Raw genomic sequence first — 25,203 nt, 5'->3', positions numbered from 1 at the left:
AGGTTTGTCTTCTCTCTCTCTCTCTCTCTCTCTTTTTTTTTCCTTATCAGACTGGCTAGAGTTTTATCAACTTTACTGATATTTTCTGAGAACTACCTTTTGATTTCATTGATTTTGTTTTCTATTGCATTGATTTCTCCTCTGAAATCCATTAATTTTTTCCCCACTGAATTTGGGTTTTATTTGCTCTTTCTTACTTTGATTTTACCTGAATTTAATATTTTTTTTCCAGAGACATTTTTTTGTTACTGATTTTGAACTTAGTTCCATTGCTCTGCAAGAGCCTATTTTGTGCCTTTAAATTTATGAATACTTGTTTCATGGTCCAAAATATGGTCTGTCAGGGTAACTGTTTCATGTGCACTGGATATCCTGTTGTTATTGGGTGATATGTTCTATAAATGGCAGTTAGGTCAAGATGGTTGATAGTGGTGGTCAAATCTTTTATTTCTTTACTCATTTTTGTCCACTTATTCTGTCAATTATTGAAAGATGAATATTGAAACTCTTGATTATAACTGTGAATTTGTATCTCCTTGCAGTTTCATCAATTTTTACTTATCATAATTGTGAATCTCTGTTAATTAGATAATAATACCTTAATTAGGTAATAAATGCTTAGATTTTTTTTGACAAAATGTATTAGGGGACTATTTTTGAGGATTTTTAAATTCTTATGAATTGACTCATTTTTAATTTATGACATTACCTTCTTTATCACTTACAATATTCTTTGCTATGAAATCTACTCTGTCTGATATTAATAGGACCACTTCAGCTTTCTTTTGGTTAATGTTAGCATATTATGTGTTTATCATCCTATATAGTTGTTATATTTAGAGTGGGTTTCTTATCGGTAGCATGTGGTTGGGTCTTGCTTTGTTTGTTTCCTCACATGACGGTCACTGCCCTGTAATCGGTGTGTTTAGGCTGTTTTCATTTAATGTGATTTTTTATATTGTCAGAGTTTAGTCTGTCAGTTTGCTGTTTGCTTTCTCTTCTGTGTGCTTTTTCTTTGTTCTTATTTTCCTTTTTTCTCTTATTTTAATTTTTTTTCATTCTATTTTTACCTACTTTACTGGGTCATCACCTATCATTCTTATTGTGTTATTTTAATGGTTGCTGTAGGATTCATAGTATATACATCTTTAACTTTCTACACTTTTATAAATTAGTCCTATATAGAACCTTATCTATAATAATATACTTGCAATAGTATACTTTCATTTCTCCTGCCTATACTTTGTGTTACTATCATGAAGCTTTTTAATTCTACTTGTGTTATAAATCCCACAATACGTTATTATTATTATTGCTGTAAATTGTTGATTATCTTTTGGATAATTTAAATAAATAAGAACATGTCTTTATATTTACCCACTAAGTTACAACTCATGGTACTCTTCATGTCTTTGTGTAGATCCAGATTTCTATCTGGTATTATTTTTTTCTTCTTGGACTTCCTTTAATATTTCTTATAATGGAAGTCTGCAGGTAATTTATTTTTTTCAGGTTTTGTAAATGTGAAAATGTCTTTATGTTGTGTTGTTTTTGAAAAATATTTTTGCTATATACAGAATTCTAGGTTGGTGGTTTCTTCTTTCTCCTTCCTTCTTTCCTTCCTTCCTTCCTTCCTTCCTTCCTTCCTTCCTTCCTTCCTTCCTTCCTTCCTTCCATTTATTTATTTATTTATTTATTTATTTATTTATTTAATTTTTATTTTATTTTTTAAAGATTTTATTTATTTATTCATGAGAGACACACAGAGAGAGGCAGAGACATAAGGAGAGGGAGAAGCAGGCTCCCTGCGGGGAGCCCAATGTGGGACTTGATTCCTGGATCTCTGGATCAGGCCCTGAATCAAGGCAGATGCTCGACTACTGAGTCACCCAGGCATCCCTATTTATTTGTTTTAACAGTGCTGTAGGTATATTTATTGAAAAATGTCTGCACATAGGAAGGCCTGACTGGCCCTGAAATGGTGGGCCAGGCCCCTGGGAGATGATGTTCTGAAGTTGGGTAGCTTTTATTAGTGGCAGTTACCAGGCAGGCTGTGGGTAGCAACAGTGGCTGCTTTTTTCTTTTAATACTTCAAAGGTGTTTTATTGTTGTCTGCATTATTTCTGATGAAATAATCATGCCTAATGTTTTTTCCTCTGGCTTGCTTAAGATTTTTTTCCTTATTACTGATTTAAAACAATCTGTTTTATGCTGCTGTGTAATTTTTTAAATCTTTCTTGTGCTGGGTGTTTGTTGACCTTTTATATCTGTGGGCTTACAGTTTTAATCAACTTAAAAAATATCAGCTATTATTTTTTATAAAAATATTTTAGTCCTTTCTCTCCTTTGGGGACTCCAATTATAGATATGTATATATATTTTACTATTTAAAATTATCCTAGAGTTTACGGATACTCTGTTTTTCTATTTTCTCTCTGTTTCATTGTGGTTACTTTCTATTTTAAGTCTTCCATTTCACTAGTCTTATTTTATGCAATGCCTAATTGTCATTAATTTTATTTTTCATGTCAGGCATTTTTCACTTCTGGTGCCCTTTTATAACCCTATCAATGAACTTAACTCTCTCTCCCTGACCTTTCCTTTTCTAGCAGTGTAACTTCCTCTTTCCTCTTCCTCTGGCAATACCACTTACTGTCTTGCCAGAATTTAAATTTAAATAAATTTAAATGGAGCAGCAGCGGTTTAGTGCTGACTTCAGTCCCGGGCGTGATCCCAGAGGAGTCCCATGTCAGGCTCCCTGCAAGGAGCCTGCTTCTCCCTCTGCCTGTCTCTGCCTCTCTGCACCTCTCTCTCTCTCTCTCTCTCTCTCTGTGTCTCTCAAGAACAAATAAATAAAATCCTTAAAAAATAAAAATAAAAAAATAAATTTAAATGTGTGTGGGAGCCTGGGTAGCCCAGTTGGTTAAGTGTCAGGCTTTTGATTTTGGCTCAGGTCATGATCTTAGGGGTCGTGAGATCCACCCCATGTTGGGCTCTGCATGTTGGAATCTGCTTAAAGATTCTTTCCCTCTGCCCTTACCCCCACTCACCCATATGCTCTCTCTTTCTCTCCTGTAAATTAATAAATCTTTTAAAAAAATGCCTGTCTGTACTATTCCTTTATCTTCTCATACCTGCCCAAACCAGCTCTTCCTTTTGCTGTACACCTGTGGTTTAGGGTGGGGGAGATGGAGAGAAGGAAAGAGAAATTGAGTAGCTGAGCCATTTCCATGTTGAAAATGAACAAGTCCTAAATAAATGAATTATCTATAATAGTTCAATTTGAATCTTTTTTTTTTTTTTTTTTTTTTAATCTTCCATGTGTCTACCTAATATTCTTTCCTCTAGTTTTTTGGAATGTAGTTACAGTAGCTTTTATTCTTCTTGTCTTTTATAATCTCTGTTATTTCTGGGCCAGTTTTGATTGATTGTTCTCATTTTTCTCTTGCATCTTTATACTTGGTAGTCTTTGATATGATGCCAGGCATTGTGAATTTTACCTTTTCAGGTACTGAATATTTTCATTAAAAAAAAAATATTCTTGAGCTTTGTTTTGGGATTGTTGATACTTGGTTACTTGGAGACAGTTTGATCTTTTTGGCTCTTGCTTTTAGCCAACTGAGCCACCTGGGCACCCTTGGCTCTTTTACGTTTGCATCAAATTCCTGACTTCAAACTTTATTATAAAGATATAACAATCAGAACAGTATGATATGGCATACAAACAGGCGTGTAGACCAATAAAACAGAATTTAGATCTCAGAAATAAAACCATGCATATATAGCCAACTAATATTTGACAAGGATGCCAAGAATAATCTCTTTAATAAATAGTTTTGGGAAAACTGGATATTCACATACAAAAGAATGAAATTGAACCTCTCTGCTATACCATTCACAAAAATGAACTCAGAATGACTTAAAAACTTAAATGTAAGACCTTCAATTCTAAAACTACTATAAGTTGAAAACATAGGGGAGAAACTCCTTGACATTGGTCTTGGCAACAGTGTTTGGATAGTTCTCGAAAAGTACAAGCAGCAAAAGCAAAAATAAAAATATTCTGCACAGCAGGAAACATTGGGCAAAATTAGTAGGTAATGTTAGGAATGGGAGAAAGTATTTGTAAATCATCTATCTGATAAGGAGTTTAATACTCAAAATGTAAGGAACTCTTACAACTCAATAGCAAGAAAAACCAATCCAACAAAAAAAGAAAATGGATGAAAGATCTGAGTACAGTTTTCCAAAGAACACATAACAAATGCCCAAAAGATGGGTGAAAAGATGCTCAATATTACTAATCATCAAAGAAATGCAAATCAAAACCACAATGAGATGTTTCTTCATAACAATTAGAATGGCTGTTATCAGAGAGACAAGAGATAATAAGTGGTGTTGGCAATGCTGCGGAGAAAATAGAGTGCTTGTATACGGTTGTTGGAAATGTACATTGGTACAGCTACTTTGAAAAACAGTATGGAGGTTCCTCAAAAAATTAAAAATAGAACTACCATATGATCCAGTAAACCCGCTTCTGGATATATATCTGAAGGAAATGAAATCATTATCTTGAAGAGATACCTGCAGTGTCATGTTCATTGTGGCATTATTTACAATAGTCAAGATATGGAAATAACTTAAACATTCATCACTGGATGAATGGATACAGAAAATGTGGTAAATATACACAATGGAAGATTATTCAGTCATAAAAAAGAAGGAAATCTTCCCTTTTGTGACAACATGGGTGGACCTGAGGGCATTATGCTTAGTGAGATAAGTCAAAGACAAATAGTACATGTTCTATATAAGCCAACTCATAGAAATCAAGATTAAAATGCTGGTTGTTGAAACCAGCATAGGGAGGTGGTGGAGGTAGGAGAGAAATGAAAAGGTATTGATCAGAGGGTACAAACTTCCATGTGTAAAATGAATAATCTCTGGGGTTGTAATGTACAGCATGTGACTATATTTAAGAGTACTGTATTGTAATACATACTTGAAAGTTGTTAAGAGTGTAATCTTAAGTAGTTATCACCAAAAGATAAAAAGGACAATCATGTGAGGGGATGGAGGTGTTAAGTGACTTTATTATGGTAATCACTTTGGTATATACATATATCAAATCATTACGGGTACACCTTAAACTTGCATATGCTGTATGTCACTAATATCTCAGTAAAGCTGAAAACCTGTCAGATGACAGTCAACTGTCTTCTGAAATAGTGTAGTGATACAGATAATTCTCAGCACAACATCTTTGAAGGGAAATATTGGTTTATCTTTTGAACATGAAGTGGACTGAAATATTGGCTATATTCCATATACTACTTGGGAATTAAAAGTAATGAAAAATGCTTTTTGATGAACCAGCCTTATTATTTAGTAGTCACATAATAAATATGAATTGTAACTAGAACCTGTATAACTAGATTTTCAACTGTCTGTATTTTAAGACAGTAATTCTGAAATCTGGCTGTGGAGTCAATTCTGCTATAAAGCTTGATTTAAAAAAAATGAATTTGTTCTAATGCAATTGCTATATTAGGGAACAATTTGAATATTATGTGAGTTTGTATTCATTTATGCACAAATCTGGAAGAAGTACCAGACGAATGCCAAAAACTACCCAGATGAATAGAGCTGCCTAGGAATGCATAAAACTCACACAGCCACACACTTTCATCATTTATTGGCTACCGCTGTTCATCTGTTGTGTTATGAGTCACACCTATCCACATGTGGTCTTGCAGCTTTCTGTCCAAATTCAGATAATTCTTTCTACTACCTTACAAAAACTCAAAAGCTGCAACCCTGTTGACATTTTTTTTGAAAAGCACACCTCAGATCTTTTCAAGGTAAAGTGCCTTGTTTTTCTATAGTACTTATGTGTTTCTTAACCATTTAATATATGTAAAACCATGCAAAATGTTTTTTAGGTTTCTTTTTTTAAATGCGTTCCTGATACATTTTTTTTTTTTTTTTACTATTGTGCCTCTAACACCAATTTTTTTTTTTATAAGTTCCGTGGTTTTTATTGTGTGATTTTTGCATAACCCAGTGATTATTAGTGGCACAAATGTTTTGTTACAGCAGAACTTGTACATTAGAAATACTTGGAGAGCTTTGAAATACTGATGCCTGGACCCCATCCAAAACCTATTAAGTCAGAATCTCTGGTCATGGGATTCAAGGTTTGGTATTTTAAAAAAAGGCTGCCAGGTGATTCTCATTGTAGCAGACTTGTGAACCACCGGCCATGGGAAACTAGGAAGCTTTGAAAAAAAATGCAAAGACAAGCTCTTGTGAATGGAAAGTACTTTGCACTTGAAATTCAGTCTTTGAAATCTTCAGTTTTAGGGAAATATAATGACTTGTATTCTGGATTTCTATATCTCCTGAGGACTCAGAAATTCCAAAATCATTCTTAGGAATTCAGACAAACTCTGAATTAAAACTGCTGTTTCAGAGAACCATTTATTTTGAATTATTGTGTGGCACAGAAACTGTGCATTCTTCATGGAATTTTATTGTTGTGTTTTAAAAACATTCAAGCAGGAAAGAAAGCAGGTAGTTGGAAGATATAATCTGTAGAGAAAACCTATTTATAACAACTATTATTTAGGTATTTTTTAAGTTTGAGTCATTTTGTTGATATTTTCAGTGTTGCTATAATTATAGCTACAGTAGTTGTGTGTTCTTGGACTCATTATTCAGGATAAATACTTTTTGGTATAATGAACTCAGAACTTTAAATTACTACCTGTTTATGGAATACTGATTTATGTCTGTGCACATCTGCTGGTTCAGAGGTGGAAAGCATGATTTGTGTTTCTAAAGGATACAATTTTCCCCCCATGTGTAGTTTTCTCTTTTCAAAAATTGAGTGAAATGTTTAATTTTTTAATACTGTGTATTCATCCTAATATAACTGACACTATTCACCTCCATTGGTTTCCTAAGAGTAAAATAGGCATTTTAGGATTTGTCCTAATTATTTTGGAAATCTATGATGTTATGTAATACATGCTATATAGTGTATGGTTTCATTTTTTAGGGGTTGGAGGGATAAGAGAGAATAAAATTTCTATAAATGGAATTATTCCTCTTTTTTCATTGTGAAATAAGAGATGCATTTGTTTCTAGGAATTATTTTTGTTTTAAATTTTTTTTTTTTTTAATTTATGATAGTCACACAGAGAGAGAGAGAGAGAGAGAGAGGCAGAGACACAGGCAGAGGGAGAAGCAGGCTCCATGCACCCGGAGCCCGACGTGGGATTCGATCCCAGGTCCCCAGGATCGCGCCCTGGGCCAAAGGCAGGCGCCAAACCGATGCGCCACCCAGGGATCCCTATTTTTGGTCTTAACACCATAAAAGTCACATATAAGAATTTGAAAATCTACATTTCTACTTTCAGGTAGAAACAGCATCTTATGATGTAATATTAATATCCTTTAATTTACAGCTCAAAATTCTGAAAGATGTTCCAAAACTCAAAAGTCTCAAACCAGTGCTTCTGTCTCCTTGGGAATAGGGAAATGTGTATTATATGTATGTCTGTCATAAAGTGGTGCTATTTCTAATTATGCAGCGTGGTGGTTAGATAGAAGAAGATGAGGATTTATTCCTTAATTGTTCTGCTTAGAGGGATTTGAAGTGTAGATCATTATTCTAGTTAGAAACCCAAATATAGTACAAGGCCACTTTTATTTTTACTTTCATATCAAGAATGACTCAGTAATCCTGGCCCAGAAGGACTTACTCACTTTAGATGTTACTCATGCTGCAAAGTAGGTAGCCTAAAGGAGTGGATAGATTTTACTTGTGGCTGTTGACCTCTAATTTAATGATAAAGTACTAAATAGAGATTAATTAAAAATTACAGTATAATTTGTAACCAGTTTATAAAGTACTCTCATTAGTTTGGCGTTTAGCTTACTAGCTGTTCTTTAGAGGCATGTATTTTGGGTAAATAGGGAAAGAGGAAAGCAGTCTTTAGATGCAGGTGCCTTTAGGTTCCCATACTTCTGTATCCTCCAGCATCTTAGATGGTATTGGGTCTAGCACAGTAAGAGGTTAATTTATTAGCTGTGTGACCTGGGCAGATTATTTAATCTCTCTGATACCATTTATAAGATGAAGATATTTGCCTCAGAGTGTTGATATGAGGAGTATATAAAAGAAATCCTGTGAAAATAGAGGAAGTCGATCATGTTAAGGAGGAGGAGCAGAAGGTCGTCCAGACAAGCAAAATTAGGCTCGATAGGGGTGAAGTTGGGGAGAAGTAATGGAGACCATCAGCCCCTCCTCTTGGTTCTGTGTTCCACAGAATGTGAGAGAAGAAAACAGCATTTATTTGACAGAGCTTCAGAAAAAGAGAGGGTCTAAGTATATAGTCTGGTTTATAAGTCCTGGGAGCAAATACAAAGTTTTAACTGTATTTCCCCAGAGGTTTATATGAGAATTTTTAGAAAACGTTAGATTGAGCAGTAACTGGAAGAGTTGGTTGGCTCCCAGGAGGAAAGGGAAGTCTGCTTTTAAAGAAATGTTAAGGAGCTTGAGGGTATATAGGAAATAGGGAATAACTAAACAACTGTTTTAGGACGCGGGTGGGGAGTGAGAATGGGATGCAGCAGGGTGAGAGTTGCATATCACACTGAAGCAGGAGGGGTTTAGGCAAACATGTCCAGAAGCCTCGCCATAATGTATTTTCCTTAAAACAGCCAAATGGATCAGCCCTGTAGTAACAAAAAAGCCACCAGTACGAGATTAACAAAGTAATGTTCTGTAGACATGAGCTCTAAGACTTGAGTTTATGAGGATGACTATGTAGAGAGAAGTAGCCAAGGAGAGAAAGATTATAGGGTGCAAGAGCTTGGAGGAGAAAGTTTATAGGGTGCAAAAGCTTGGAGGAGTCAGCGCCTAACTTTTGGTAGGAGTAATTGCCGAGGTGATATGATTTGATTCTGAAGGGCAAAGGTGGCTCTGGCCCGTTACCTTTGTGGATATTGTTCCTCCTCAGAAGAACAGGACTTGCAGCTTTGTAAGTCCAAGAACAAAAGCCATTGAGGGGCACTGAGTCTGGGAAGCTGGAAGAAAAAGTAGTGGGAAAGAAACGATGTGCAGTTTCTCTCCTGGCCTCCTAACCTATGTTTAGATATCTAGACTGACCCTTTTTAATAGCAATAGTAATACTTTGGTAGTCGTGTAGTTTCTGGAAGTAGCTATCTTTTGAGATTGGGCAATGAGCAAGCTAATGTGTGGCTCACTCCACACCGTGTATGGTACTGGTCTTTGGAACCCAACTATTGACTTTATTGATTATTTTGATTTTATTTTATCTTAAAAATATTTATTTAATTATTATTTTTTTGTTTACCTACTATTTTTCATTTAGTATTTGTTTTGGTTATTGCATTAGTGTTTGATATCTAAGAATCTGTTCTACTTGAAATGACAAGGTCTTAAAAGTTTCAATCTTTCCATTACTAGAGAAGTGCATTAAATAGGGAATTCAAAATTCCCTTGATATTGGAGGACATACTTAATACAGAAGATCCATCCCTCCCTGAGTCCCCAAGTAACTTCAGTTCTTTGGTTCTTTAAATGAGATGAGAATGTACCTGCTGTTCTAGATGCTGCAACATACGCTATAGAGGGAAGAGTCGTGTTTCCCTGCTCCATTTACAGGGGAAGAAATTGCAAATGTTGTAAGAAAAAATAAGATGTCCGAGAAGTCATCAAATGAATTATAAAATCTACGAGGTTTTGTGTATATAATCAGCTTATTTTATGAATATTATCATTATGACATGTTTTGAATGTCTAAAACTATTTGACTTGAATATGATACTAATAGCATAGTTTTTTTTCATCCTTCTTGTGCTTGGATTCATTGACCTTCTTGAGTCTGTGGGCTTTTTGGTTTTTATCAACGTTTGAATGTTTCCAGCCATTATTTCTTCAAACACTTTCCATATCCCTCCTCCTTCTAATTACCCGTATGTTAAATGTCTGGAAGGTGTCCTGCAGCTCAGTGATGTCCCATTTATTTTTTTCTCCATTATTTTTTCTTCTCAGTTTCATTTTTGGTAGTTTACATTGCTGTTTTGTTGAGTTTTGTTAGGGAGCACAGTTACGTTACAGGGAAGGAGCTTGATGCTTTGGATCTTGACTTTAAGATTTGTTAGGCAAGGTCAGAGCAGTGCTAACTCCAGGGCTGATGACTCCAGCCAAGGTCCCATGAATTATGAATTATGAATTTTTCATGGGGGGGTGCTGGTGGAAACAGACAGTAGTCCAAACCATATAGGAACCATATAGGAACTGCAGGAACTGTTCCCTGACATATCCCCCCACCCCCCACTCCCGTTCATGCAGAGTCCTCACGGGCTTGCACTGGTCAGGGTTCTGCAGATGCCCAGGCTTCTCCGGGCCCCTCCGTACGCTCACCTCCCCTTCTCTGTCTCCTCCTCTCAGGTCAGTCAGTCAGGGCCACCGGAGGCCTCATCTTGTTTGTTTTCTTTCTTTCAGGGATCCCTTTGTGTCTTTCATCGCCCGAGAGCCAGTATCTTGAAAACTGTTATTTTTCATTTTTTTGGACAAAATGAGAAATAATGCTTCTCAAGATTTTTTTGTCCATTTTTTCTTCCCAGTTAGAAGTGTAAATTTGGTTCCTGTTATTTCATCTTGGCTGATTTTATTTTAAAATCTTTTCCTAATGGCATTATATTTTTCTTCTGTTAAGGTATAATTCACATTTATGAAACCAGACTATTTAGGCTTCAAGATAATTCATATGAGGTGAGGCTTTGCATTAGTATTTTAAAAAAAAAAAAAAAGAAAGAAAAGAAAGAAATATCTACAAGCAGTATGAGGGCCAGAGAGTTTTCTTTTTGACTTTCTAATTTACCATCTCTAATGGCCGTGTCACTCCCTTGCTTAAGGTTATCTACTTGGACATCGTAATTAGTTTAAAGTCAAACTTTTCTCTCTGACTTTTCAATTTATACTCGTTCTGGATTTATATTCTGATTTTTTTCTCTACACTTCCCTTCAGAAAGACTTCCAGGCAGAAACCTGGGGCAATTTCACGTGTTTCACTACTCCTTGGGATTCCAGTCCTGTGCTGGAATCTGAAGTTTCATACATTATGTTCAGTTTTCTAGTTATTTCAGTGGGAAGATTAACTTGATTCCAATTACTCTGTCAAGGCTGGGAGAAGTGCGTTACTTTAATTTCTGTCCTCTTTCTGGCATTCTTTCTAGCCCAAAGGAATCATGGTCAACGATCTCTGGTTTCCTTCAGCTCATTTCTGAGTATCTGCTAATATGCATGATTAATTTGTTAATTGTAAATTACTAATACATAGACATATAAGCAGTTCCGGCAGGATCTGTACTTCACATTTCATACCTGTTTGCTACTGTGTAGGCCTCAACGGATTCAGGTTCCATCTGTGGAAGTGAAGCAGGAGAGCGAGGCTCTGGTCCCAGGGAGTTAAAGGATGAATCCCAGGGACACAGGAGAGCAGGAGAGTGATAGAAGTTTATTCAGCGAGGAGACAGAGCTCTCAGGAGGGAGAGGGGTCCCCACAGGGTTGCCAACGGGGGCCTCCACCGACAGTCTTGTCTTTAGAGCTGACTGGGGAGCTATGGCCTTATTACCATTTTTGTGATGTCCTTGGTTTGAGTAAGGACTGGTGAGAACATCTTTAATGGCTTCCTTTTTGGGTCTTGTTCCTTGTTGGTCACAGGCGACCGTCATAAAAAAAAAAAAAAAATCTTCCCCACGCATACCTAGGGCAGGATGGTCTGGTTTGTTGTTCCCTTATCTTTAGTTTCCTTACATGTCAGCATTTGGGGGATTTTGTTTTGTGAGTCTGATTCCATGGCCTGTTTTCCTGACCCAGCTCTGCCTGTCCCTTACTCAGAAATAGTCTACCTTACTTATTTTCTTTCTTTCTTCTTTCTTTCTTTCTTTATAGGGATGGAGGTGATGGAGGAGGAGGAGGGAGGGCGCTGAGTGCGGGAGTCAGGGAGGGATAGTTCTGATTGAGTGAGTGCGTGAGGAGGGTTTCGGGCGGGAGGATTGCGGGATGGGCTTCATGGCCTTCTGCATTCCATTCCTGCCTCCGTCCTTCCTTCCTTCCTTCCTTCCTTCCTTTCTCTTTCACTTCTTTCTTCTCTTTCTCTATCTATCTATCTATCCATCCATCCATCCATCCATCCATCCATCCATCCATCCACGTTCACGAGACCAGAGCAGAGGGAGAGGCAGACTCCCCGCTGAGCATGGAGCCCAAAGTGGGGCTCCATCCCAGGACCCAGGGATCATGACCTGAGCCAAAGGCAGATGCTTAACCAGTTGGGGCACCCAGGTGCCCATAGTCTAACATTCAATTTAAAAAATTAACTTAGACTTTATTTCCCCAAAGTAAGTTAAATTAATGGTGAGTTAAGTTAATAATGAGTTTTTACTTTCTTTATGGAAGAGCTGCTATTATTTTCTATTATATTTAACTGGATATTGTTTCATATTTCCTCACACTACCAAGTAATGATTAAAAAAAACCCCTCATCTTCTATATTATTTTACTTTTTTTTTAAAAGTATTTTTATTTAAGTCATCTCTACACCTCACATGGGGCTCAAACTCTCGAGCCTGAGATCTAAGAGTCACATGCTCTTCTGACTGAGCCGGCCAGGTGCCCCTATATTATTTTACTTTAGATATTATTTTGGCTTCTAGTGCGATATGAATGTTTCCTGTTATGCATGAGGGCTGTGATTTAATTTCATGGAAGCATCTGTACTAAATTTGGAGTGATACATTTGAGGCTGGTGTTTCATATTTTAGTAGGCTCTATATTTGGAAGTGCTATTGTAGTGTTAGGTCACAGTGTGTGTCTATTTTGAACAGCTAGTGGATGGAATTTGAAATGGTACATAAATCATTTTGGTTTTGATTAGTTCTAATATTTAAATTTTTATAAGGCAATTCAGATTTGAAGACAAAAATAATATTGTTATCTTTTCTATATTTTGCATATAGTTATATTTATTTTTATTCTTTGTATTTTTTTGATGCATATGCCCACACAAGATGTTTATTTATCTTATAAAATAGGATTGTGTTCCCTAAACTATTTTGCACTTTGACTTTTTAGCCTCATTATATACCTTGAGCTTTCTCTATATCATTTCACATTAAGTTACCTTAATTTTTTTTTTTTTTTTAAAAGATCCTATTTATTTACTTATGAGAGACACACACACAGAGAGTCAGAGACACAGGCAGAGAGAAGCAGGCTCCATACAGGGAGCCCGATGTGGGACTGGATCCCAGGACCTTGGGATCATGCCCTGAGCCGAAGGCTCAACCACTGAGGCACCCAGTGGTCTCAAATTTACCTTAATTTTTAATGGCTGCATTTCACTGTAATTCATTTCTTTGATTTTTTATTGATAGACTCTTTTTGTTATGAATAAACTGTGATAAATGTCCTTGTAAACATAATCCATATACTTGTGCAAATCTTTTGTGTGAAATAAATTCCAAGAAGTAGAATTTCTGGGTATAAAGTTTTGCCTACTTACTATTTCAGTAATTCACCTTTCCACTAACAGTGTTCTAGAGAGCCTGTTTCCCCAAACTATTACATTTAGAATGTATTGTTTTTTTTTTTTTTTTTTCTTTAGAATGTATTGTTTTATTTAATTTTGTCAACCTGAAACATGAAAAATAATAATTCCAAATGGCTTAATTTGTGTTTTTTTATTATTAAAAATGTGTAAGCATCTTTCTTTAAAATATTTTTACTCATACTCTCTCTTTTAGAAGCATTTTGGAAACTATATTAAATAACATTGTTGACATTAAGTGGCCTTCTTTGTCTTTCACTTTTATGGAAATACTTCTATATATGACTATTAGACATGCATATTTGAAATGTCCCCAAACTGGCCATGAGATATTTTTCTTTTAATGGACTGTTTTGATCTATTAATATTTTATTTAAGATTTTTCTTTGGCACTTATAAAATATTTTTATAGTATCTTTGCCACTTTTTGATGTCTGTGCTATGATTTTCAGAGCTTTTTTCATTCTCATTTCTTAGAAACATTTTAGGTAGTAGTATCAAAGGTATCTAATTCATAAATGTTTGGAATTATTCATTAGCAAAACATTTTGAGCTTTTTATGCTATTGGAGATATTTTGGTGATTGGTTTATGATAACCATGTGGTTATTGGTCTCTTAGAATTTGCTGTCTTTTAATGTTAGGATTCAGTTAGGAAAATAGAACCTCCAACAGGTAGGTTGCTTGATTTCTTCATTTCATTGTTTTAATAGATAGGATTTGATTTGGAGATAAATGTCTAAAAGTTTTAGGGTGGGGACATCTGGGTGGGTCTGTGGTTGAGCATCTTCCTTGGGCTCAGGGGTGTGATCCCAGGGTCCCGGGATCGAGTCCCACATCGGGCTCTCTGCGTGGAGCCTGCTTCTTCTCCCTCTGCCTGTGTCTCTGCCTCTCTCTCTCTCTCTCTGCCTCTCATGGATAAATAAATAAAATATATATATAAAAAAATAAATTACTTATTCAGATACTCTATTATTTATTTTTAAAACTTAACTGCCACAGGTAGAGATGAATACATTTAATTCTCCCACTACTTTTGATTTCTCATTTCATTTTCCACTGTTTTGCTTTGTGTGTTTTGATGTACTGTTTTCTGGATCGAAAAGATTCGTGACAGTTCTATATTCATTGTAATTGATATTCTTTAACATGATAATATGCCCTTGTTTTATTTTTTTGTGTCTAAAATTCATTTTTAAATCATTTGAACATAGTGACTGCTGAATCTTATCCTTCATATTTTTCTGGGGAATTCTTACTTGTCTTTCTGTTGTTGTATATTATTTTATTTTATTGATGTTTCTTATTTATTGTGTGTAGTGAAGTTTCCCCCCAATTTGATAATGCTTTCCTTTTCTTTTTTTTTTTTTTGCTTTCCTTTTCATAGATGTTTAGCAGATAATGTTTAACAGATGTGTTTAGTATAATTTTTATTTTGCAACTCATTTTTAATTGTTAGTAATTTTTTGTTTCTTTTGTTTTTTTTTTAATGAACAATGTTAATTTTCCTCAAAATCACTTTTGATTGTTTAGAAGATCTGTATTGTATGTTTTCTTCCTACACATTCACTTAACTATTTATTGAAACTTACAGAATTTTAATGTCTATATTCCTTTATTTACGAACTTTAGAAATAAAGTTGTCTATTGACTCTTCTATTTGAAAAGTTAGGAAATGGACACAATTACACTTTTATCAAATTTCTCATTCTTTTTTTTTTTTTTTTCAAATTTCTCATTCTTGATTTTTGTTACTATCTGTTAGGATTTTTGTCTAGTTTTTTATAGTTACATTATTACTGCATTCACATGTAGTAGCTTATCTCTCAAAATTTATGATATTTATATTCTGTTTTATAAACTTAAAGTGGTTTTGTTGTCATATTGTATTATTGTTCTTTATGACTAATTTTATTCCAAAGTTAAACTTTAGATATTTTTATTTTTTTTAATAATTCTTGTATGGTTTTCAGCATCAGTGAGTGACTACTGGTAAATTCCCCTTATGAGGACCTTTATTGATAGAATTATTACCATGAAGCAAGATTCTGTATAATAAAGCAATTCAAATGCCTGCCAATGGCCTAAAGTATTTTGTTTATTAGGTTACAAAGAATTATCTTGTACAAATTACCCTGACCAAAGATAATTTATCTATGCCCTGACCATTCCTATGCTACCAAAGAGCCATATCTGCAAAGTGCTATGCTCGTGTTACTGCGAATGTTGAAGTGCATCTCTATTTTTTTTTAAGATTTTATTTGTTTATTCATGAGAGACATGAGAGACAGAGAGAGAGAGAGAGAGAGAGGCAGAGACACAGGCAGAGAAGAAGCAGGCTGCATGCAGGGAGCCCGATGTGGGACTTGATCCTGGGACTCTAGGATTATGCCCTGGGCCGAAGGCAGACACCAAACCCCAAACCGCTGAGCCACCCAGGGATCCCCCATCTTTACTTTACTTTGTCAAACAAACAACCTTTAATGTTTTACTCTCCTCTCTTTACAAAAATATTCTAGCCACTCATGTAATTCAAGTTGTATGCTATCTAGACATTTTCTTGCACACTCATGCCTTCTTTTTAGGTGGTGTTTCATACTGTGTTATGTGCTGTTCTTATTCCTCAGTTGTTTTATCAGTTGAAGATAGGCTGTCAGTTTTTCCTTCTCTCTCATAATTGGCATTGCTACCATGCTATCCAATTCCAGTTTTAAACAATTAACACATTTTTTAACAGCATATATTTAGCTCATGGTTTTATTTTATGTTTATATCCCTTGCCTCTCTTTCTCCTTTCCTTTCTTCTTTCAAGGACTATTTAGTAGCTATTGTTTAAGGCATCACAGTAAGTACCTAAATTGGTGAGGAAAAAGACATTCTAGTTGGGGAGACAGGAGTACAAGAGAGGACACCAGTTTGGAGGTTTTCTAATAGTCTAAGCCAGAGATAGTTGTAACCTCCAAAAGGGTTGACAGCAAAGATGGAAAGAAAGTGGGTGGATTTGTGGTAGACTTTGGGGGGAGAATCAGAAAGATTTGCTGGTGAATTGTTGGGAAAGGGTGACCTGAGCTTCAAAGGAATAGAGACTTTTTTAGAAAGAGGAGGAATAAAGAGAAGGAATATTTATTAGCCATATTATAGATGTTGAGAGTGAGATAAAGCCAGATTTTTGTTAGAGCTAAAAGATAAATGGAAAGTCCTGTTAAGAGGTATAAATGGTTTTCTAATAATAGAGCAGGAGTGTTTGAGGGGATGGGATTCTCTAGAGAGTACCCTGGGTTAGATTAGGAAATATTGAAGGCAATATAGGATTGATAATTGGGGTGATGATATGTATCTTGGAAGGCTTGGACTTGGCACAGTGACTAACAGTAAACAGGGCTCTAAGGCAGGATGAAATGTATTCTGGGAGGAGGAAGGCAAACTGACTTAGTTGTGTTATCTTTAACGTTGGGTTCCAAGAAGGCTTTTCTCTTAGGCTGCAAAGACTCTCATATAGAATTAGAAAAATTTGTTCCTACAAAGCACTTGGAGAATATTTATTTAAAAAAAAAAAAAAAAAAGAATATTTATTTTTTGAAGCTAGATAATGAAACACTTGTTCCCCTCACTTTCTTTTTGGTAACCTTAACATTCTATATATGCTATGGAATGTTTTCCCAGAAATGTGTTTTTAGAGAGATATATGTGTATATATATTTATACATAAAATAATATAATACATATATTTATAAGTAAAATAATATAGTATAAATATAAGATGAAAAAGACAAAGCTACAAGAGTTACTAGGACATTTTATTTGTTTTTAATCTACGTTTAGTTTTTCTCCTGCTGTTTTCATCTTTGTTAAATTTTATATTTTATTTTATTTTTTAAAAGATTTTATTCATTTATTCATGAGAGATGGGGGGTGGGGCAGAGAGATAAGCAGGCTCAATGCAAGGAGCCCAACGTGGGACTCAATCCCGGGACTCCAGGATTACGCCCTGGGCTGAAGGCAGGTGCCAAACTGCTGAGCCACCCAGGGATCCCCTAAATTTTATATTTTAATGCTTTGTGGTATTTAAAGCACATTAGTAGTTAGATTTTTTAATTTGAAAGTAAGTATGATGAATTCATAGGCCACATTTTATTCCATGTTCATAATAGCATTCCACAACTACAAATGGTCCTTCTCCCTAAACAAATGTCCTCAAGGTATAACTTTTAAAAAATGTACATTACAGTGTACCAAAACAAGATTATCAAGTTAGACCCTGATAATTTCTTATTATGACTAAGAATTTGCTTCCTTTAGGCTATTATTTTTATTTGGTGCTCATTCGATTTTAATTTAGGATTATATTGGAACATTAACAGATGAAGAATAATTCTGTTCATTCACAGGTCAAAAGTAATGGCATAGAAAATTATTCTAATCTTCAGTAAATATCTAAAATCATACCTTGTTAATTTTTTAATCTTTAAAATGGATCTTACATGACCATGATATATCTCCAATAATTGTTTCTAAATAGAATTTTGAAGACCTTTAGTGAAGAGTATTCCTCAGTTACTTTTTTTAGTATCTAGAAACTAGAATGTCTAATAACAAATGACTTGTTCTTCCAGGAGTATTCATATACCCACTTGTCCCAAATCCGCCATTACATATGTCTGCTTTAATGAAATGTGCTGGAAAAACCATTGAGAACTAATGGTATATGCTAAGAAATGAGAATGGAAAGAAATCCAGACATTACCAGTATTTAAGACATAAGCAACAAAAGCAAAGCAGGTACAAAGATCGAGAAGGGATTTTTAGGAAGAGGAGAAGACAAGTTGGTATGTTGGAATATGAGAAGCCATGCAAACTGAAAAAGAAGAATTTCAGGAAGAATTGAGTCAGCAGGATCAGATCAAATGGTACAAGTAAAAATGGTTAAATTTCTGTTGCATTTGACCACTAGGAAATGGTGACCTTACTGAGGCAGTAACATGGTGTAGGCAGAAGCTTTATATCAGTATGTTGACAGACAAGAAGTGGTAAAATGAACATTGCAAGTGTGGACTCTAAAAAAGCCTTAATCCCTTTTGTAGAACATTACATAGTCTGATTACTGAATTTTGAAGTATTTGTACTTGAAGATGTTAAATATGAACCATTCATAGCTCATTGCACGATTGCCAGAAACCTGGCATTTTTATATTAATATAATAATTTGTGTAAAATGAAGTATTTAAAATTCCTGAATACTTAAAGCACAGTAAAATGGAAATGTTTAATACAGCTGCTAATTTTACTTTTTTTTTTTTTTTTTTTTTTAAAGTCTTGGCTACTTATGATTCAGCAAACAGAACAACTTAGCAGAATCATGAAGACACATGCAGAGGACCTAAATTCTGGACCCTTACACAGGCTCACCATGATGATCAAAGACAAGCAGCAGGTGAAGAAAAGTTTTATAGGTGTTCATCAGCAGATAGAGGCGGAAATGATCAAGGTTTGTCCTTCTACTCTGGAGTTCTTTTTTAAATATGATTTTTAAATTCACTGACATATTTTATCTTGTTTGTTTTTAAAAATTGTTTAGTCATCATTTTATGATTAATAAGTTTTGGTGTCTCTAGTAAGTAATATTCTTATTGAATATAAAACATGATTGATTATAAGATGTACTGTTACTTTATGTACTCTGAGAGAAAAAGAATGCTGCCAATTAAACTATAATACCGTGCTTTCTTATCACTTAGAATTTTTATTTTTTGCTTACTGAAATAGCTTCTAGTTTTTATTATTTTTATTTTTACATGTAATAAAAAAGAAAACCTAGACAAAGTAAATTAGGATATTTAAAATTTTACTTTATTTATACTGAGAGTTTGTCCCTTCTGGATAACTATTTACAATATTTTTATTATGAAATTTCGAATGTACAAAAGAATAGAGAAGACAAATTCCCATCGACTGATCCACCTACATAGTCAAGGTTCTTTTTTTTTTTAATTTTTATTTATTTATGATAGTCACACACAGAGAGAGAGAGAGAGAGAGAGAGGCAGAGACACAGGCAGGGGGAGAAGCAGGCTCCATGCACCGGGAGCCCAACGTGGGATTCGATCCCGGGTCTCCAGGATCACGCCCCGGGCCAAAGGCAGGCGCTAAACCCCTGCGCCACCCAGGGATCCCACCGCTGAGCCACCCAGGGATCCCTCTTTTGTTTTTTTTAAAGATTTTATTTATTTATTCATGAGAGAGAGAGAGAGGGAGAGGGAGGGACAGAGACATAGGCAGAGGGAGAAACAGGCTTCATGTAGGAAGCCCGACGTGGGACTTGATCCCAGGACCCCAGGATCACACCCTGGGCTGAAGGCGGTGCTAAACTGCTGAGCCACCTGGGCTGCCCAGTTTTTTTTTTTTTTTTAAATGTATACTCACCCAATTTTTCTAATACACTGAATCATTTTAAAGAAAATTTCAGGTATCATTTTATCCATAAACATTTTAGTTTATATTGCTGAAATAAATACTCATTAAAAAAAAGTTAACCATATTATCATTAACCCACCTAAAAATAACATTAATTCCTTAGGATCATTAAAAATCCTGACTATGCTCAAATGATTGTTTATTTGTATTTTACAGTTGATTCATTTGAATCATGACCCAAACATGGCTCACACATTGCATTTGAATAGTTTTCTTTTAATCTATAGGTACCTCCCCCCAACTTTTTAAAAATGCCATTTATTTGTGGAAGAAACTGGGTAATTTGCTCTATAGAACTGAATTTAAATTTTATTTTATTGTTAGCATTTTTGTGATGTTATTTCACATATTTCTTTATCCTTTAATTTTCCTGTAAACTACTTGAGAAAATTCTGGCTATTTATTTTGGGCAAGAACACATTATAGGTACTAGTATAGACTTCTTATTTTTTCCATATCAGAGATAAGTAATGTTGTTTAGCTTTTGTGATGTTAAACTTGATTGTTAGGTTCCGGTGCTGAGAGCCTGATCAACCTATTAAAAAAGTTTTCCTTCAGCCATTCACCAAATAATTTTTAGAACTAATTGGTGTTTGCTGCTTGGATCCATTATTTTGGTAGTTGTTATAAAATGACAATATTTTGCTTCTGTCATTCCTAATGTGATTGTTAGCTGTAATTTTTCAGAAAAAGTTTTTCCTATGGCAAGTGTTTGGCAACCCTGAGATATATAGGTCACATATAAGAAGCAGGATAAATGCTTGCTTTTTGCAGTTAGTCAGTTTGGGGAACAATGAATTGGTTCTTTAGCAATTTCAGAAGTTAAGAGTTCAGTTTCCAGTGTGGCACATAAGAAGTTTGGAAGTTGTCACTCCATCCTAACAAAGAGTTAAAAATTGAACAAACTGAAAAGTGACAGGGCATATGGCTCCCCCTAAATTAGAGAGACAGACAAATGAATATGCCAAAGCGTTCCGTTCTTTTTTTTTTTTTTTTTTTTAAGATTTTATTTATTTATTCATGAGAGACAGAGAGAGAGAGGCAGAGACATAGGCAGAGGGAGAAGCAGGCTCCATGCAGGGAGCCCAATGTGAGATCGATCCCTGGTCCCCAGGATCACACCCTGGGCTGAAGGTGGCGCTAAACCACTGAGCCACCCGGGCTGCCCACGTTCCGTTCTTAATAAAGTCTGCTCTCAGGAGAAACTATTTACCCTTAACCTAACTAATCTGGGGGAAGGGAAATTCATAACTCCTGTTCTCTTTGAGTGGGGATTGGCCCATCAGCTGAGGAACATGTGTGAAGTTCATAGCCAGAGGCACAGCCTGAGATCGAATCAATAGGTATAAAATATACCTATTTAATATACTAAAATAGGTATAAAATAGCTTTTCTGACAGCTATTACCACATTAGTAAAGTCCTATATAATCAGTTTCTTTTACCTGATATATCCTGCATAGCAATCAAGAAAAAATAACAAGGGATCCCAAAAGGCAAAAATACACAATTGGAACCAGACACAGTAGGGATGTTGGAATTATCAGACCAGGAACTTAAAACAGCTATGAATAATAGGCTAGGGGCTGTAATGGATAACGTAACAATTATGAAAGAGCAGATGGGTAATGGAAGCATAAAGATGGAAATCCTAAGAAAGAAACAAAAAGCATTCTGGCATTCTAGCATTGTCTAGTATTTTAGAGAGCAAAGATAATGTACTAAAGTGAAGAATGACTTTCATGGGCTTAATAGGAGATTGGACACAAGGAAAGAATTTCTGAAATTGAGAATATATCAATAGAAATCTACAGAACTGAAAAGCAGAGAATAAGTATTAAAAAAAAAAAAGGAACAGAGTATCTAAGAACTATGTGGTAACTACAAAAGATATAACATGTTTTATGTTATTTATGGGAATACCTGAAGGAGAAGAAAGAAAGGAACAGAAGAGATACTTGAAATTATAATGACTGAGAATTTCCCTAACTTAGTGTCAGACACCAAACAGCAAATCCAGGAAGCTCAGAGAACACCAAGCAGAAAAAATGACCAAAAAACTACACATAGGCATATCAATTTAAAACTACAGATAATCAAAGATAAAGAAAAGAATCCTGAAATAAGCCTGAGTAAAAAGCACCTTAGTTATAAAAGAAATATAAGAATTATATCTGACTTCTCCTAAGAAATAAGTAGACAGGGAAGTGGTATGAAATATTTAAGTTTTGAGAGAAAAAACCCGCATGATCCTAGAATTCTATACCCTGTGAAGTTTTCCTTCAAAAGTGAAATAAGACTTGGTTGAACAAACAAAAATTGAGCAGAAAAGCACTTGACATGATTTTACAAAACCAGTACTCATTCATAATGAGTAAACTAGGAAAAGAGGAATCCTTCCTCAACTTGCTAAAGAATATCTACAGAAAGTCTACAGCTAACATCATGTGTAATGATAAGAAACTCGAAAATTTCCCACTAAGATCAGAAGCAAGTCAAGGATATTTCATTTTGCTGTTGCTTGTTAACATTGTACTTGTAGTCTTAGCCAATGCAACAAGACAAGAAAAAAAATACATACATATTGGGAACAAAGAAATAAAGCTGTATTCATTCATAGATGACATAACTGTCTATGTAGAAAGCCCTAAGAGAATCAACAAAAAAAACTTTGGAATTAATAAGTGATTATGGCAAGGTTACAGGATACAGTGTTACCATACAAAAGTCAGTTTCCTTTTTTTTTTTTTTTAAAGATTTTATTTATTTATTTATTCATGAGAGACACACACAGAGAGAGGCAGAGACACAGGCAGAAGGAGAAGCAGGCTCCATGCAGGGAGCCCGATGCGGGACTTGATCCCAGGTCTCCAGGATCATGCCGTGGGCTGAAGGCAGGCACTAAACTGCTGAGCCACCCAGGCTGCCCAGTCAGTCAGTTTCCTATACATCAATAGGTATAAAATATACCTATTTAATATACTAAAATAGGTATAAAATAGCTTTTGTGCATGAGTATATGGGAAACCTCAAACAATAAACTTGTGGAATATGAAATTAAAAACACAATGCCATTTTCATTAGTACCTCAAAAATGAAACACTTAGGTATAAATCTAACAACATATATACAAGATCTGTAGGAGGAGAACAACTGAATTCCAATGAGAGAAGTCAAAGAAGTATTAATTGGAGACGTATCCCATGTTTGTGGATGAGAAGACTCAGTATTGTCAAGATACCAGTTGTTTCCAGCTTGCTCTTTAGATTTAACACAGTCTCAATCAAAATACCCAGTAAGTTATTTTGTGGATATTGACAGACTCATTCTACAATTTATATGAAGTGTCAAAAGACCCAGAATTGTGAACAGAATATTGAATATGGAATATTATTGAATAGCTCAAATAAATGAGCTATTAAGCCACAAAGAGACATGGAGGAAACTTACATGCGTTATTACCAAGTGAAAGAAACCATTCTGAAAAGGCTACATGCTGTGTGATGCTAAACTGTATGATATTCTGGAAAAGGCAAACTATGGAGACAATAAAAAGATCAGTGGTTGCCAGGGGTTAGGAGAGAGAGGAATGAATAAGTGGAGCCCAGAGGATTTTATGACAGTGAAACTACTTTGTATAATACTATAATGGTGGATATATGTTGTTATATATTTGTTTAAATCCATAGATTTAATCCACCAGGAATAAAACCTAATGTAAACTGTGGACTTTGGGTGATAATGATGTATCATCTCAAGTTCATCTATTGTAACAAATTTACCACTTTAGTGGGGGGATGACTGTGCATGAGTATATGGGAAACCTCTGTATTTTCTACTCAGTTTTGCTCTGAAACTCAATCTTTAAAAAATAAAGTCCATTAAACAAAGTTAATTACTGAATTTTCTTTGTTTTTTTTTTAAGATTTATTTAATTATTTGAGAGAGAGAGAGAGAGAATGAACAGGTTGAGGGGGAGAGGGAGATGGAGAAAAAACCCTCAAACAGACTCTTCACTGAGTGTGGAGCCTGACACAGGTCTTGCTCCCAGGACACTGAGATCATGACCTGAGCTGAAACCGAGAGTTGGCCACCCAACCAGTTAAGCCACTCAGATCTCCCTTGAGTTCTTTCTCTCTCTCTCTCTCTTTTTTTAAGGAATGCTTCAGACTCATTTATGTCTGTATCATAGCTTATTGATATTTTCGTTTTTTTATATAATGTTACCCTCCGGTCAAGAACAATGGTAGTGCCGAGTTTGTTAAAAGTTGACTCGAATATTCTTCTAAGTTGTTTATGCCCCTTTTGCAAGTTTTTGATGCTCCTGATTTCTTAGTCTTCTCAAAGGTACATTAGATGTTTTTCAGATCCCATCTAAGACCCCTGTTTTTTCCTTAAATGCTATTTAAATGGGTTTTGACTATAGAATCAAAGATTTGCATGTTTAGTCTTTCCATAGAAATAATAACCAAATTCATGTATGTATGTAATGACCACTGTTATGTATGTAGCCAACAGTGATTGTTAGATACATCTTTAAAGTGACATTATAATATCCCAAATACCCAAATCAAAAATACCCATATTAGAATTGGTAAATTAGAACAACTCCAAGTTACTCTGTATAATTAAAATGAATATCTAAATTAGCTTTTTTATTAGAGTAAATATTTATATACATAGTATATTAATTTATTGATCTTTAAACTTTAGATGATGGCAGCATTATTTCTTGACTTACTTTTCTAAAAATATTTTTTCTTTTTTCATATGTTGTTGAATTTATCATTGATTTCTAAACTGATTTTTATTTTTATTTTTTTAAACTGATTTTTAATATATTGTCTATAATGTATATTAAGGAGCAACTCTGATCTGTAAGTAATAAAATATAAGGTAGTACTTCTGGATTTAAATTCTTAGCAGTGTAAATTTAAGCTTTTAAAATGTGTTCTTTATTTTTCTTGACAGGTTACAAAGACAGAATTAGAGAAATTAAAATCCAGCTATAGACAGTTAATAAAAGAAATGAATTCTGCCAAAGAGAAATATAAAGAAGCTTTAGCTAAAGGTATGAAAAAATTGTG

At 34.8% G+C, this 25,203-nt stretch overlaps 1 protein-coding gene across 1 annotated transcript in view; it reads left to right on the top strand.

The window, feature by feature from the left end:
• Positions 1–25,203, top strand: part of FER (FER tyrosine kinase) — a 434,848-nt gene that overhangs the window by 51,119 nt on the left and 358,526 nt on the right. Inside the window, 2 exon segments of the mRNA NM_001003141.1 lie at positions 18,958–19,131; positions 25,088–25,187. Coding sequence (NP_001003141.1) covers positions 18,958–19,131; positions 25,088–25,187 — 274 coding nt within the window.

Source organism: Canis lupus, chromosome 3 (assembly GCF_011100685.1).
Source record: "Canis lupus familiaris isolate Mischka breed German Shepherd chromosome 3, alternate assembly UU_Cfam_GSD_1.0, whole genome shotgun sequence".
NCBI lineage: Eukaryota > Metazoa > Chordata > Mammalia > Carnivora > Canidae > Canis > Canis lupus.
This window is presented reverse-complemented; position numbering and strand designations above follow the sequence as displayed.